This window comes from Lactuca serriola, chromosome 5 (assembly GCF_051521515.1).
Source record: "Lactuca serriola cultivar US96UC23 chromosome 5, Lser_US96UC23_V15, whole genome shotgun sequence".
NCBI classification, from domain to species: Eukaryota; Viridiplantae; Streptophyta; class Magnoliopsida; order Asterales; family Asteraceae; genus Lactuca; species Lactuca serriola.
This window is the reverse complement of record NC_136412.1, coordinates 347,475,146-347,492,313: the sequence shown is the minus strand read 5'-3', so window position 1 is coordinate 347,492,313 and position 17,168 is coordinate 347,475,146. Positions and strand designations below refer to the sequence as shown.

Below are 17,168 nucleotides of genomic sequence, written 5' to 3'. Positions count from 1 at the left end.
TGTATGCTAGTTTAGGCTTCATGCTTTGGAACCAATGTTGCATGTATAATTAGAGAAAACTTAGATCCAAAGCATTAGGGTTGTATGCGCACCATAGGAATGTTATAGTTCATAAAACCCATCACAAGGTACCACTTTATGATATTCAAAATCTCATTCCATTCGCATTGTGTGATCTTCATAAAATGTTCTAATACCAAGACATTTTTCCCAAAAAGATCTTGTTTTTTTTCATTTTTTTGGGATTAGATTTCCGTTTGAATATCTTCTCCGAACTTTTGTTACTTATAATCATCAACAACGATACTTGTTCTTGACTACACTAGTCATCCAAGTAATTTTGCACAACTGACTTACACTTATGTTAAGTTGTGATCTTGTGTAAAATTGATGCCACCTTCGAAACCAAAAGAAAAAAAGCCATTTGATACTCCTCAACGAGTATTCGATTGTAATTCACAGGAAACTACACAAGCAATTCTTCATCTCTTTTGATGTTGAATGAAGAGATCTTTTCCCGGGATCAATCTGTTTTCATATCAAAAGGATTTTTGATATCACGATACCCACAATTTGTTTTACTTGATTCTATCTCATTCTTTGCCACACAAAAGCACCGAAATCCTTGAGGTTTTGGGTATTACCAACTCAAAACTTAGATTTCGCAAAGTTTGGGAAATGATTTTACTTATCATTACCATAAGTAAATGAGCCTAGCCTCCATGCCGATGAAACTGTATGGTAACGAAGCTCATGGAGTACTCATTTGGGAACGAAACTTGCGATAGTTCTTATCTAATTGGGAAAAATGAACGATCCGATGGATATGACGGTTCAAGATTTTCACGTGAATCAAGGAGCAAAGTGATGATCACTTTTATTACGTGGCGATTTTTATAATGCCGGTTAAGTAACCAACACTCCACATGGCATTTTCTTATTGGATACTGGCTTGAATTCAAAAATCACGCAAGTTATAAAAGGAAGATGATAATTTCCCTTTTCAACTTTATGCTCTCTGATTAAAACTCAAGAACCCTAACTGTTCATCGCTTTTAAAATTCTTCAAATCCTCTCCAATTCCCTACAATGGCTGCTTCTTAATGCAATGTTGATCCAACAACAACCAATGAATAAGAAGTTTTGCAACCTATGATGAAGATCCAACACACTAATTTTCGTCTAGTTCCATTTGTTGATACATACCCAGAGGAGTTATGGATGCTTGTTCAAACACTGGATAAATATGTGTTATCGTTTGATCTTTCTGCTTCGTTTGTAATCACAATGGAATGGTTTTCTCTTGCTTCTTCAACTGCGGTGTTCAGCAAAACAACCAAGGTGGCTACATTCAAGATTATAAATTAAAAAAAAAAAAAAAAAAAAGCTCACCCGTAAACAGTTTGCACATATCTTGCGATGACCATTAGTCACTTTAAGAAGTCTAGTCTTCCATGTGTTTGGAGTTTCTTTTTTAGGATAGTTCTAAGATGTTTGACAGGAAGAAGCTTTGGGCTTGACAAGGCCAATCTTGAAGTATATTCTATTGTGGCAGGATTATACTATGGTCTTTATGTCAATTATGCATCACTAATATGGGAAGAATTTGGAATCTTGATATTTGTATTTTTATATATATTTTTATGCACTTTATCTTAATATTTTGGCCTTATTTATTCTATTTTAGAACTAAAAAGTACTCATAATGTTTTGAATTATGTTTTGCAGCTATTCGTTGTCAATAAAGCACAAAAGAAAAGACCGAAGCGGAAACCGGATTTAGGAGCTAAAAGAAATTAAATATGCTGAAGAAGCAGATTATGCCCCGCGTAAAGTGGCAGTACGCACCGCGTAGTGACCAGGAGCGACATACGCCCTGCGTAATTAAAGAGTACGCGCCGCGTACTTGGTTGCCTCGGATATGTTCAATCGCGTGATTATCCTTAGTACGCACCGCGTAATCCTAAGTACGCCCAGCGTACTTAGGTCGGCCACAAAGATTATAAAAGTCGATTTTCAGCTAACCAGGAGGGGGGATTCGACTTACAACCTAATTTAGTCGACAATTAACTTCTGTTAAGCCGTTTTGAGGGTCTAGAAGGCGGCCGGAAGGCCGTTAAGCTAACGGGAGCAGAGATCGGAAGGGTTGGAGAGCGGATACATGTCGGTAATCATATGGGTTGCTAACGTGACCATGTTTAGCATTCCATTGTGGTACTTTTCTGTATTTAGTTTCTGATTTAGGTGTAAAAACCTTTTACTTTGTGTTTATGATTGAATGAAGCTTTGATTATTAGACTAATTGCTATATTAAATAGTTTATTTGTGTTTAATTTATCTTGTCAAGCTTGTTAAAAGATCCTCATGTGTTAATGATGATTATTTTCTGTTAATTGTTAAGTGAATTAAGTTGTATGAACATCTGCTTGATTTGCTTGTCTCTTATGATTTTTGATGACCATCGAGATTATAAGACTAGAAATAATGAATGTGAAACTAGAATTCATTTGAGAATAAGTAAGTTAATGTGTGAGCCTTGTTTGATGACCATCAACAAGAGGTTAATTAAATGTCGAAATTGATTAACTATATTTACAAGTCTTGCTTGATACGAACTGAACACTAGGAAGCATGTTAGTTTAATCAACTGATCACTGTTTGAATTGACTTGTTTGCTAAAGGATTAGTTATAGTGAACGCGAATCTAATCATTTTAGGAATCGGTGAACATGAATAAATGAATTTGTGTATGCAATTATCTATGTTTTTAAGGTGTAATTTATCTAAACCAAAGTACTTAAAGAGATTTGCTTTCCTGTTATTTTATCGAGAGTTGTTAATTAATTGTTAGTTTGAGATTTATTAAACTATTTCTTTATTCTTTTTGTGTGACCTGTAACCTATAATCAAATATATTAAATTAATTCACCACCGTTCCCTGTGATCGACACCCGACTTACCTAAGCTATACTGTAATCTGACTAGGTACACTGCCTATAAGTGCATAGTTAGTCTAAGTTTGTTAGGTTATAAATATTAAAATTAGTGGGTACTTTTGTGCACATCAAGTTTTTGGCGCCGTTGCCGGGGAACGGTTTGTCATTAATTTAGTTTAGTTGATTATTCGTTATTTGTTTTTAGTTAGTTTTTGTTTTTAGTTTGATTTTCGATGATATCATTTCACTTGTCGGGAAGGTTCTTGTTTTTATTTTGCAGGAATTTGGGATTGTACACATTGCTTGACGTTACTTTTTGCATGGGTTTCGGGAATGAAAGCGATTAGGGAATTCTTGACCTGCTTAGCCTACTACTTTGTTGATTTGTCCAACTCAATCCATGAGGCATAGTATAGCAAGGCGTAATGTGGTAGTTAAGTGGAAGACCGAGCTCTTGCTGTTCTTGACTAGTTAGGTCACTTCTTGTTCCGCTTTTAGTTAACGGTGCAAGGAAAACAAAGGAAATATTCTAACGGGTCCCGAAAGTGGGTGTTTTCGCAAACCAATTCTTGCATGCAAAGGTTTTTGATCAACCATTGTTGTTTGATCTTGACAAAGATAAGCGATTATGACATCTCCGTTTTTTTTATTATCACTCATCGTGAAGTCATCATTAGCTTAAGAAATTAAAAAGAAAAAATTAGATAAGTTTTAAGTCCCTAGATTAAATAATTAAAAAGAAAAGGAAGTTAAATTAAAAAAAGGAAATTTTCAATTAAACTTACGCCCCGCGTAAGTTATATTACGCCCAGCATAATTCAACATCTGATCACGGATGAACATTTCAGGGGGTTGAGGTACGCCCCGCGTAACCTTGAGTTACGCCCCGCGTAACACGGCGACCAGGTATATCTTTTGACCCTTTGACTTCTTCTTTATTCTTTTCAATCCTCTTCTACTCTCGCACACGAACTGTGACGGCAACTCTCTCCAAGATTTTCTATTCTTCTTCATTTCTTGTCAAATTCGACACTCAAGTAAGCTTATTCGGTTACTCAATGTTTTAGATTTGTGTTTAATTTGATGAAAAAAAACCTGCAAAATGCCTTTGCTCGCAAACTAGGGTTTATATATTTCTCGGATTAGGGCCGATTTCGCACTTGCATGTGTTGATTAGGGCTTGAATGGACCGATTTCGGTTAATAAACTAAACCCTAGGACCTAATTTGGTCTAATTTCCGTCCCACACCCATCGATTGAAGATTGGGGTCGTACGCAAAGCGTACCCCTGTTGACTTCGATCTTGTTGACCAAGCAATGTTTAAAAAAAATTGACTGAGCTGTTGCCCTTGCTGCGTAATTTGGATATGGGTTATGATTTGGGCACAAGTAAAACGAACAGGTCAGTTTTGTGTGCCTGGACGTACGCCCAACGTATGCTGGACGTACGCCCCGCGTAAGTTCAATGTCCAAGGATCAATTTTTTTTGGTTTAAAAATTATTAATGCAGTGATATTTTGTTTGGTTTTGTGTTTTGTGTTAATGTGTGTAGATTATGGCTCGAAGGACACAAAGAACCAACCCACCCGAGGATGTGACCGATCATCGTTTTTTACAATTTCCGCAAACACTGAACGATGCTACCCGGGCGCGTTATGTTACCAACTTGAGTTTGCTTCTCACAAAGGAGATTGATATTGCACCCTCATTTGATTGGGAATTGGCTACCAGGACTGGACTTGTTGCATTGATCCAGGAATTTTTGCAATACACACACTCGGACGCGAGTGGTGTGGAATTGTTTGTGTGTCAGGGATGGGCGCGATTGTTCAGAATCCAGGAGCCTGTATATCGGGAGTTTTTGCTGGAGTTCTACACTACAGTTTCCTATGATCCTAGGAAGGCACTCAATGACAGGACAACTTTTTCCTTCAGATTGGGGGGAGTGAGCCGGGAATGCAGCGTGATAGAGCTTGCGACTCGGGTTGGTATTTACACAATCGATGAGACGAGGAGTGTCCACTTCCCAGCATTCCTTGCTGATCGTCTCATGGACCGGCCGGAGGACTATAACAAGAACAATTTTTGGGCCGAGATTACAGGAGGAGTTTATACACCATCTACCGCACGAGGGGGGATGATTCGGTCTACTACATACCGAATGTTGCACCGGTTGATTTCTATGTCTCTCAAGCATCACAAGAATAGTGAGAGAGTGCCTTCGACGGACCTGTATTTCCTATGGGCACTAGTTACTCCAGGGAGGCACCTGAACCTTCCCGTTGTGTTAGCTGCATATTTGGGACGGAGGGCCAGGGGACTTCGGGGAGATAGCCCGATATGCGGAGGGCATTTTATCACACTGTTAGCTCGGTCATATCAGTTGCTGACGCGTGAGATCACGAGATCGATGGTGTTTCACGACATGAGGCCGATGAGTCTTCAGCTATTGGAGTCGATGCGCGTATTAGAGCGGGGTGGTGATGGTGTTTTTAGGGTTCGAGCAGATGATATGGCAGATGAGGAGGGTGCCGCCGAGCCACAGCCGAGACGGGTCCAGCGGCGTCGACCTGCTCCTCGGGGAGCGCAGCAGGGACTTGAGCGGGAGATTGATATGCGCTACCTAGCTCAGGGTATTGACCGTCTTGACATGAGGGTCCAGAACCTTAGCGAGTATGTTGCACATGTGGACATGCAACAACGGTGGTATGGGGATGCGTTGAACGCATTCTTTGCCCACCAGGGGTTTCAGTATTCGGTTCCCTTTCCACCACCATTCCAGTCACGATTTGATGGGGCCGGTACTTCTGGGACACAGCCACATGATGATGGAGATGATGAGTGATCCTTTTTATTTATTTTGTGTTATTTTTAGTTTAGTTTAGTTTTTTTTAGTATTTGGTATGTAATTAAACTTTGATTTAGTTTGTTTTAATTTTGTTTTCCATGTTGATGCTCTTTGGTTGTTTTGATTTCTGTAGAATTTTCGCCCTTAGAAAGCTGGCAGTAAGTTCAGCAGCTAGGTCCGACTGTTGCTAGAGAGAGCAGTATGAGAGTTGAAGATTATAGTCGAGACCCACAATTTGTCATAAGTGTGGGGTGCATATTTATTTCGTGAGCGATCGTTTTGAAGATTGGCATTTTCACAATGTTTTGACTCTTATGATATGGATGAGCAGTTCCCACACCATAGAGTTTTATTTCGACGCGAGGAAGAAGTATCGTCCCGGCTGCCACGACATGGTTGACACTTTCCTATGTTATGGGGGATTTTTCATCGCGAGAAGAGGATGTCATTCTTGACGAGACGACGTGGTCGACACTTTCCCATGTCATGGTTACTATACATTGCATTTAATTGCAATATTTTGCACCACATTTTCGAAGATGGCGGTCTTGATTTTATTTTTCGGCAAATTCAGAAGCAGCAGTTCCAGTTTTCAGTCTTTCGGCGATATTTGAAGCAACTTGTAGCAGCCCCATTCGATCTCGCCACAACTACCCAGGGGAGTCTGTTCCTTTTTCTCCTTTTTATGTTCTTAATTTGTTTTAGCATACAATGAGAGCATTGTATGAAATAAGTGTGGAGGAGGGGGTCGGTAAAAGTAAATTAAAATTAAAAGAATAAATGAAATTGCTAGATTTGGAAAATTTAATAATTTAAAATTTAAAAAAAAAAACTTGAAATAATAGTTTAATTTAGAAAAATCTAGTGATAATTTAAATTTTTGCTAATATTGTATGAAATGATCCGATGAGAACTCAAATGTTTAGTTGAGCCAATATACGTTATAGTGCATTTGTGGCCTCCCTTATTTTAGTGAAATCATGGAACAAAAACATAACCCCGCTTGGTTTGAGGGATGCAATATGTTTAGCAGCCTAAACCTGAAATGTATCCAGGAAAATTATTATCATTAACCAATAAAGGTTGAGGTTGAGCGCCTCTGCTTAAGCATGTAGGGATTTGAGTTGAAAAAAAAAAGTGAGGTACATGTAAAAAAAAAAGAGAGAGAGAATTACGAGTAAAGTTTGAAGAATTTTGGAGCAAATAAAGTGAAGATCAAAAGATCAAAATTCTGAAAAAGTTCAAAAGTTGAAGATACCAGAAATCAATTCAAATAAGGTGGTGAATTCAAAGAAATCAAAGATCAAATTATCAAAGAAGAGATGAATTCAAATAGAGCTCCATAGTGGTATCGATAATTGTAATTCTAGATTATGTATGCTTAGGTTGCTCAACTAAAAATACCATGAGGTTAGGAGGTTTTCTGCGGATGGATTCGGAGGGTTGCATAAAATGAGCATTGTTCGGAAAAAGTGGGCGAGTGTTTATGAAGATTGTGAGTATTTAAAATATGGGGGGGTACTTTAGGAAAATTCTTAGACACAAATGTATGCGTTGAGGTCTTGGCATAATGGTTGAGTTTTAAATGGATTGTTTAGTGCAATATTGGTAAAATTAAAGTAAATTTTCTTGGGGGCAAGCAAAAGCTAAGTGTGGGGTATTTTGATATTTGTATTTTTATATATATTTTTATGCACTTTATCTTAATATTTTGGCCTTATTTATTCTATTTTAGAACTAAAAAGTACTCATAATGTTTTGAATTATGTTTTGCAGCTATTCGTTGTCAATAAAGCACAAAAGAAAAGACCGAAGCGGAAACCGGATTTAGGAGCTAAAAGAAATTAAATATGCTGAAGAAGCGGATTACGCCCCGCGTAAAGTGGCAGTACGCACCGCGTAGTGACCAGGAGCGACGTACGCCCCGCGTAATTAAAGAGTACGCGCCGCGTACTTGGTTGCCTCGGATATGTTCAATCGCATGATTATCCTTAGTACACACCGCGTAATCCTAAGTACGCCCAGCGTACTTAGGTCGGCCATAAAGATTATAAAAGTCGATTTTCAGCTAACCAGGAGGGGGGATTCGACTTACAACCTAATTTAGTCGACAATTAACTTCTGTTAAGCCGTTTTGAGGGTCTAGAAGGCGGCCGGAAGGCCGTTAAGCTAACAGGAGCAGAGATCGGAAGGGTTGGAGAGCGGATACATGTCGGTAATCATATGGGTTGCTAACGTGACCATGTTTAGCATTCCATTGTGGTACTTTTCTGTATTTAGTTTCTGATTTAGGTGTAAAAACCTTTTACTTTGTGTTTATGATTGAATGAAGCTTTGATTATTAGACTAATTGCTATATTAAATAGTTTATTTGTGTTTAATTTATCTTGCCAAGCTTGTTAAAAGATCCTCATGTGTTAATGATGATTATTTTCTGTTAATTGTTAAGTGAATTAAGTTGTATGAACATCTGCTTGATTTGCTTGTCTCTTATGATTTTTGATGACCATCGAGATTATAAGACTAGAAATAATGAATGTGAAACTAGAATTCATTTGAGAATAAGTAAGTTAATGTGTGAGCCTTGTTTGATGACCATCAACAAGAGGTTAATTAAATGTCGAAATTGATTAACTATATTTACAAGTCTTGCTTGATACGAACTGAACACTAGGAAGCATGTTAGTTTAATCAACTGATCACTGTTTGAATTGACTTGTTTGCTAAAGGATTAGTTATAGTGAACGCGAATCTAATCATTTTAGGAATCGGTGAACATGAATAAATGAATTTGTGTATGCAATTATCTATGTTTTTAAGGTGTAATTTATCTAAACCAAAGTACCTGAAGAGATTTGCTTTCCTGTTAGTTTATCGAGAGTTGTTAATTAATTGTTAGTTTGAGATTTATTAAACTATTTCTTTATTCTTTTTGTGTGACCTGTAACCTATAATCAAATATATTAAATTAATTCACCACTGTTCCCTGTGATCGACACCCGACTTACCTAAGCTATATTGTAATCTGACTAGGTACACTGCCTATAAGTGCATAGTTAGTCTAAGTTTGTTAGGTTATAAATATTAAAATTAGTGGGTACTTTTGTGCACATCAAATCTCAATCTCTCATACGGTACTAGTAACAGGAGTGTCAAGTGCTAGGTTTTGGAGACATGTTTTGAAAGAGATTTACAGTCAAGAAAATATTCTCATTCCTGATGGAATAGAATCTGCTGAATTTCTGACGATGACTGGTCCAAGGGTTTTTGTGAATGATGCTAATATATTTTCTATCATTGCTCGAATTTCGGATTTGATGCTCAAATTGGTGGATCCTAAAAATCAGTTATTGGTTCAGTATTTGGCTTCTATTGATTCTTCTAATCTAACTGGGGTTATTCCACAAAAGGTATCTCACAAAGGGATAGAAGGAACATCGAAAGGTTCTAAGACTCAAAAGAATAAGAAACACGTAGAACAACCACAAGTAATGGAGGAGGAGTGTGTTAAAGAAACCATACCCACGAAAATTGGGGTTCTTAAACAAACTAGGAAACCAGCTAAGAAACCTTATAATTCTCCAACCAAGAAATCTACTCACGATCCAGTTGCCAAAAGTGTTGGGCCAAGTGTTGTCTAACACTAAAATCCTATTTCTTATAAGGGTGGTCCAAAGAGGGTTAAAAAGTTACAATTTACCAGGAAGGGACTTCTTTTTCATGAAGTTTCGTGTCCTGGATCTCCAACATCAAAGAAGCATAGAGCCTTAGATGTTTCACAACAGTTAAAGAAGAGAAATAATGATCAAGTTTGAGTTCCAATTGAGAACATGACTTTCGAGACCTAGAATGATAGTGATAGCGACCGGTCAGACATTCGAATCGAGGATTCTTTTATTGGTTCACCACGAAAGGATACCCCTATCAAATTGACTTTCAAGGAGACAAGGATTCCTGGTGTCACTGTAAATGTATCTGATACGAATACAAAGATTAATTCTGGTGATCAACAACAAACCAACAACCCAGAGAAGGCTTTAGTCAAACCATCCGGGATTTCGAATACCCAGTCCATTAAGGAGGAGGTCAAAACTCCAGCCATCATTGTTCACTTATCTAATAAGGACACAAATTTCAACATGGATGAAGGGATGCTTAATGTCGAATCTACTACTGCAACCTCAACAGTTTTACCACCACCATCATCACCTATTCCTACTACTGCTCCTGTTTATATTGTATCATCAACATTTCTTGGTGTTATGCAAGAACCTATTACCACTCTTTCCTCCTCACAATCCACTCTTTTCTAGATTATGTATGTTTGGGTAGCTTAATCAAAAATACCTTGAGGTTAAGAAAGATTTTTTAGGATGGATTCGGAGGGTTGCTGAAATGAGCGTCGTATAAACTAAGGGGCGAAGGCTTGTGACATCCCCATTTTTACGGCAAGAAAAGACCGATTACGTATATGCTTTTTAATAAAATTAGAGTAACTTTTTAAAGAAAAGTGTTGCGGAATTTGTTCCCAAAAAAATATGATAAAGATTTATCAAAGCATTTCCTTAAAGAAATGTATTTTCATTATATTACAAACTCATGATGTCAAAATCGATACGGATCATAAGCATAAACCAAAAACATCTGAAGAAAAGGTTTAGATCTGACAAAAAAAATACATATATACAGTTCAGAGCTGAAGAAAAGTCTTAGATCTGAAAGAAAAAAGTTCAGATCTGAAAAGAAAGAGGTTCTGATCTTTCATCCATCATAGATCTCAAGTAAACAGATAATAAATATACACATAGCACGTAATTTATATAAAACACTTCATATCTATGTGTAAGATGAAAGTGACTATACACTCACCTGATATGGCGTGATTTAGACAACACTTTGTTTCTTAAAATAATCTTCTTTGATGAAACCGCGAGGTTTGCTTGAAAACCGGGCTCTACGCGGGCAAAGTTTCAAACCGAAAAACTCTTTTTCTCGGAGCCTTCGGGTGCTCCGGGGCTTTCTTCTAATGATAAGGAGGTTTCCTAGGCTTCGAGTGTGTTTTGGAAGGCCAGAGAGAGAGTAGAGAGAGAAAGAGATGAAGAATGGTGTGAGAATTGTGGCTGGCCTTGCTCCTCTATTTATAGCTGCGAGACCTCGGACTACGCTGGGCATACTCCGGATCTACGCAACTCGTAAGGGGCAACTGTCGAAATTCGGTTGGGGCTACGTGGACCATTTCGGACCGTAGAAGAAGTCAAACCGCACAGCGTACCCATCCTCATATGTAGGGAGTCCAAAGGTATGTTGGGCGTACCCCTTCACATTTTCTCATCTCGACTTCTAAAATTCATAACTTTCGCATATGAGCTCCGTTTTTGACGTTCTTTATATCCAAGCGTAGGTGAGACCGTACTCAACAACTTTCGTTTAGACTCCACCAGCTAATTTTGAAACTATTCTTAAAGTTATATTTTTAACAGGTCGGGACATGAAAGTCCGTTAAAAAATCATAACTTATTCATCCGAAGTTCGTTTTCGTTTGTATTTTTACCGATGAAATAATATTAATGAGACATTTGATTCTTGTTAAGGTTGTGTCGGCCAGAAATCGTTCGATCTAATATTCGAACTCCAGGTTGCATACTACTAAGTCAAAACTTAGAAAAATCATAACTTCCTCATACGAAGTCAGATTTAGGCGTTCTTTTTATGCATACTCTCTATTTAACGAACACTACGAATTTTGTATAGATTACTAAGGCTAAAAATTCCTACATCGCAAATTCATCATTTACGTCACGCGGTGTCGTGCCGAATCTGTCGCGATACATGGACATGTCATAACTTTTTCGTTATAACTCGGATTTCGGCGTTCTTTATATGTCTGAAATCCTTGTCACGACCACTACAACTTTCTTCATCGATATTGGGCTTATCTAACATTTTATTTTTGACGCTTATTTTATTATATCTTTACAAACAAGTATATAATCGCATAAAATCACATAATTCACATAATACTCAAGTAATTCATCTTTATTACTTTAAAATAGGTGACAATGGTTGACCTAGACTATTACATCATCATTAATGCTTAGCCCAGAAACACGGGTGTTACAATTCTCTCCCCCTTAGGATGATTCCGTCCCGGAATCATGCATCATCAAACAAATGTGGATAGCAACTCATCATGCCACTCTCCGTTTCCCATGTGATATTTGGCCCATTCAAATGTTTTCATCGCACAAGCACTAAGTTGACCATCTGGCGTCGCAACTTCTTTGTCTTATCGTCAACAATCACCTCGGGCTCTTTGATTAGCCTCTTATTCTCATCCATCAATCACTCTGAAATTGGAATTATTTCGGGAACTTCTCCCATGAACTTCCTCAAATAACACACATGGAAAGTGTTATGAATAACATCTAGTTCTTCAGGCAATTCTAGCTTGTAGGCTTGGTTCCCAATCCTCTGAAGAACTTTGAATAGTCCAATGAACCTTGAACTCAACCTTCCTCTTTTCCCGAAACTTATAAGTCCCTTCCACAGTGAGACTTTAAGCAAAACTGAATCTCCAACTTTGAATTTCACTGGTAGCATCTTCTTGTCAGCATAGCTCTTTTGACGATCCTGAGTTGCTAACATCCTTTCCCTAATTACTTTCAGCTTTTCAGCAGTCTGATGGACTATCTCGGGGCCCATAAACTGCTTTTCTCTAGCTTCAAGCCAACAAGACGGCGTATGACACTTTTGTCCATACAAAGCTTGATAAGGTGCCATCTTGATGCTCGAATGGTAACTATTGTTGTAGGAAAATTCTACCAAAGGCAAATGTTCATCCCAGTTACCTTGAAACTCCATGGTACACGCTCTCATCATATCTTCAAGTGTTTGAATTGTCCTTTCGCTCTGACCATCGGTCTGCGGATGATAGGTTGTACTTTAACACAATTTTGTACCCAATTCCTCTTGTAGACTCCTCCAAAACCTTGACATGAAACGACTGTCATGGTCTGATACTATTGTTAAAGGAACACCATGAAGTCTTACTAGTTCCTTCATGTAAGCATTTGCAAGCTTATCCATAGACCATCTTTCATTGGCTGCTATGAAGTGTGAACTTTTAGTGAACCCATCAACGACCACCCAAAACATGTCGTGACCGTCCTTTGTTCTGGGAAATTTAGTGACAAAATCCATGGTGATGTCTTTTCATTTACCCATGGGTACAGGTAAAGGTTCTAAACTCTCATACAATTTCTAATGTTGATCCTTAACTCTTGCACATGTTACACACTCGGCCACATACTTTGCAACATCGAGCTTCATCGTCGGCCACCGGTAGTAGGGTTTCAGATCCCTATACATTTTAGTGTTGTCGGGATGAATCGAGTACATGGTCTTCTGAGCTTCTTCCAGCAAAAGATCTCTTATTCCTCCCGTTTTGGGTACCCAAATCCTATCTTGGAATACCTTCAATCCTTGATTGTTTGTACCGAACACCAACGTTTTGCCCAAACGCTCTTTCTTTCGGTCATTTTTTCTCTGAAGCTTCTTCCTGAGCTTTCTTGATGCTTTCCACAATCGTGAGAAAACTTCAATTCTTAATGCTCTTGGTTGCCCAAACGCCCTTCCTTTCGGTCATTTTTCTCTGAAGCTTCTTCCTGAGCTTTCTTGATGCTTTCCACAATCGTTGAGACAACTTCAATTCTTAATAATCTTGGCCTTTTCCTTTTCAAGGCTCACTTTTCGGCTCAAAGCATCAGCTACGACATTTGCTTTACCAGGGTGGTAAAGTATCTCACAGTCGTAATCCTTAAGCAACTCTAGTCAGCGTCATTGCCTCATATTCAATTCTTTTTTTATCAAATAGATACTGAAGACTCTTATGATCAGTGAAGAGTTTGCACTTTGTTCCGTAAAGATAATGTCTTCATATCTTTAGTGCGAATACTACTGTTGCCAACTCCAAATCATGAGTGGGGTAGTTCTTTTCATGCTCTTTCAGTTGTCTCAATGCATATGCTATCACCTTATCCCTTTGGGTCAGAACACAACCTAACCTAACTTCGGATGCATCGCTATAAACTACGAAGTCTTCAACTCCATCGGGTAGAGAAAGAATCAGTGCTTCACACAACTTCTTCTATAGCTTCTCGAACGCATATTCATCTTTCTCACTCCAAGTATATGTAGCTCCTTTATGGGGCAAAGTTTGTCGATGGAGCAGTTATCGAAGAAAAGCCTTGGATAAACCTTCGATAATATCCAACTAATCCCAGAAAGCTTCGGATCTCCGTGGGACTCTTTGGTCGTTCCCACTCCATCACAACTTTTATCTTTGTTGTATCAACCATTATTCCTTCTTGGTTAACCACATGAACCAAGAACTAGACTTCTCAAATTTATAAATCACATTTAGAGAACTTTGCATACAGCTTCTCCTTCTTCAAAACTTCTAACATTTCTAGCATATGCTTGACATGCTCCTGCTGGCTCTTTGAGTAAACCAGAATGTCATCTATGAACACTATTACGGATTTATCGATGAACGGTTTACAAACCCTGTTCATCAAATCCATGAATGTTGTTGGAGCATTGGTGAGTCCAAATGACATAACCAAGAACTCATAGGGTCCGTACCTCGTTGTAAATGCAGTTTTCTCAATATCCTACTCTCTCACCTTCAGCTAATGATATCCTGACATAAGATCGATCTTGGAGAAATAGATCGAACCTTGCAGCTGATCGAACAAGTCATCAATCCTGGGCAATGGGTACTTGTTCTTCATTGTTGCCTTGTTCAGCTCCCTGTAGTCTATGCACATCCTCATGCTTCCATCTTTCTTCTTTACGAATAACACCGGAGCTCCCCAGGGTTATGAACTTGGTCTAATAAAACCGTTGTCCAACAACTCCTGAAGTTACGTCATAAGCTCCTTTATCTTCGTCGGTGCTAATCAGTATGGTGTTTTGCTATTGGGGTCGTTCCTGGTAACAAGTCTATTCAAAACTCTATTTGTCTATCAGGGGGTAATCTAGGAAGATATTCGGGAAAGACTTTCGGATAGTCGCTCACCATTGGTATACTTTGAATTTCCTTTTTAACCTTCTTAGCATCAATCACAAATGCCAAGTATGATGTGCATACTTTAGACAAACATTTTATGGATTTCATTATGGAAATGATTCCAGAATTCACTCTACGTTTGTCCCCATACACCACAAACGACTCTTTTCCAGGCGGGTTTACCCTTACTATCTTCTTTTTGCACAATATCTCTGCATCATTGGCACCAAGCCAATCCATTCCCAGTACGATGTCGAAACCATTCAGCTCAATAGGTAACAACTCCTCATGGAATTTGTTCCCATTCAATTTTATGACGATATTCCTAATGCAATCGCTAACAGGTATGAATTTGTCACTGGAAACTTCTACAACTAGAGCATTATCAATTTTTTCTATAGGCAAGGCTAGTGTTCCACCAAATTTATGTGATATAAAGGAGTAATTTGCTCCATAATCAAACAATATATTGGCAGGAAATCCATTTACAAGAAAGGCACCTGAAGCAATGCCCGATGCTTCCTTCGCGACTTCGACTGTCATCTGGAAAGCTCTGGCTTTTGGCTTCGGTGGAACATTAGGCCTTGCTGCCTCCTTCTTCTTTGGGCAGTCCCTCGAGATGTGACCTTCCTCATTACACCCATAACAAACTTTCTTGTTGAAGGTGCACTCATTGGAATAGTGCTCAAGCCTTCCACACTTAAAACAAGTGACCTCCCCGACATATTTTCCATGGTGCATCTTTTTGCACCATTTTGCTTCACCTCCTCCTCCTCTTGAACAAGGCTTCGAGGATTTACTTTTCTTATTGGATCTCGAAGATCCATCGAACTTCCTCTTCTAACCCACCTCTGTTCTCTCCAGACCCCTTTCTTTTAACTGGGTCTCAACATTCTTGGCTGCTCTAACGGCTGCCTTCAACGTGCTTGCCATTTTGACTGTTGGGCCAAAGTCTGATGGCAATCTGTTAGCAAATTTCTCTATCTTGGCGAGTTCAGTCTGCACCAAGTAAGGAAATAGCTTCATCTTTTCAGTAAACGCAGTAGCACAGTCATCAATGCTCATTTTCCCTTTCTTTAAGTTCTGGAACTCATTGTTTAGATCGATCAAATCTATCTCGGAGTAGTACTGCATCTTCAATTGCTCCATGAACGCTTCCCAAGACATATTCAAAGCTTCTCCTCGTGGCATCTTATCCGCCAACAATTTCCACCGGCTCAAGACTTTGGTCTTCAGTTGTCGAACCGCAAAGACGGTTTTCTGTTTATCGCTACAATTGCAGCTTTCAAATACCATCTCCATTTCGAAGATCTGGTCCATAATATCCACAAGCTTTGGGTTTCCAAAAAGACTTGGGGGTTTGGAACCCAAGAAGTTCTTATACATACGTCTGTCTCTGTCGATTTCCCCTCTTCGGATCATTCCTTCTCACCATTGGTAGTTCCACCTGACTAACAGTGCGGCTGTAATTTCCTTCCTCTGACTGTCCGTCATTCAGTTCTAGTTGTTCAACAGGCATCGAAGGTTCATCCCTGCTATTTAGCAACAGTTGTCTCATTTCTTCCCTCTGTTCAGCCATCATATCCCGAATCATGGCTTGAACTTCATCCATTGTGACTGGCTCAGGTGCAGCTTCTACTATGGGCACCTGCTCAATCACTTGGGGACGAGGCTGCTGATTCCTATTTTTATTCGCGTTTCCAACTCCGCTTTGGGTTTTTGCCATTTCGGTCTATACACCAAATTAGGTGAATTTAGATCTTTATTCACAATAGACGTAGAAATTCTCCTTATCACTCTAAAACGTTACATGCTAGTTCTAATATCGTAATCGAACGCTTAGAATCCTGAACACATAAGGTCTCCAGATTCGGTCAGCAACAGACCATAAATCTGAACAAATAATAGCATACAAGGCAAACATAAAGCATTTAGCACATAAAAAACATTTTAGGCATCTTTCCTTAAACTAAACTAGTGCTCGTGTCTAAAATATGGAAGACATTCATCTCACGATCATCGTTTAGCATTCTAAGTTTAAGTCTAGAAATCCTACAAATTCCTAGTTTTCTTAAACTAATGCTCTGATACCAACTGTGACACCCCCATTTTTACGGCCAGTAAAGACCGATTTCGTTTATGCTTTTTAATAAAATCAGTGTAACTTTTTAAAGAAAAGTGTTGCGAAATTTGTTCCCAAAACAAAAATAGGATAAAGATTTATCAAATCATTTCCTTAAAGAAATTTATTTTCATTATATTACAAACTCGGGATGTCAACATCAATACAGTTCATAAGCATAAACCAAAAACA

The 17,168-nt window shown here is 38.5% G+C and overlaps 1 protein-coding gene across 1 annotated transcript; it reads right to left on the bottom strand.

Annotated features, from left to right (window-relative positions):
• Window positions 1-15,694: 15,694 nt before the first annotated feature.
• Window positions 15,695-16,276, bottom strand: LOC145051095 (uncharacterized). Its single transcript, XM_078999236.1, has one exon. It carries the CDS (start codon window positions 16,274-16,276, stop codon window positions 15,695-15,697), a length of 582 nt encoding a protein of 193 aa, XP_078855362.1.
• Window positions 16,277-17,168: the final 892 nt, after the last annotated feature.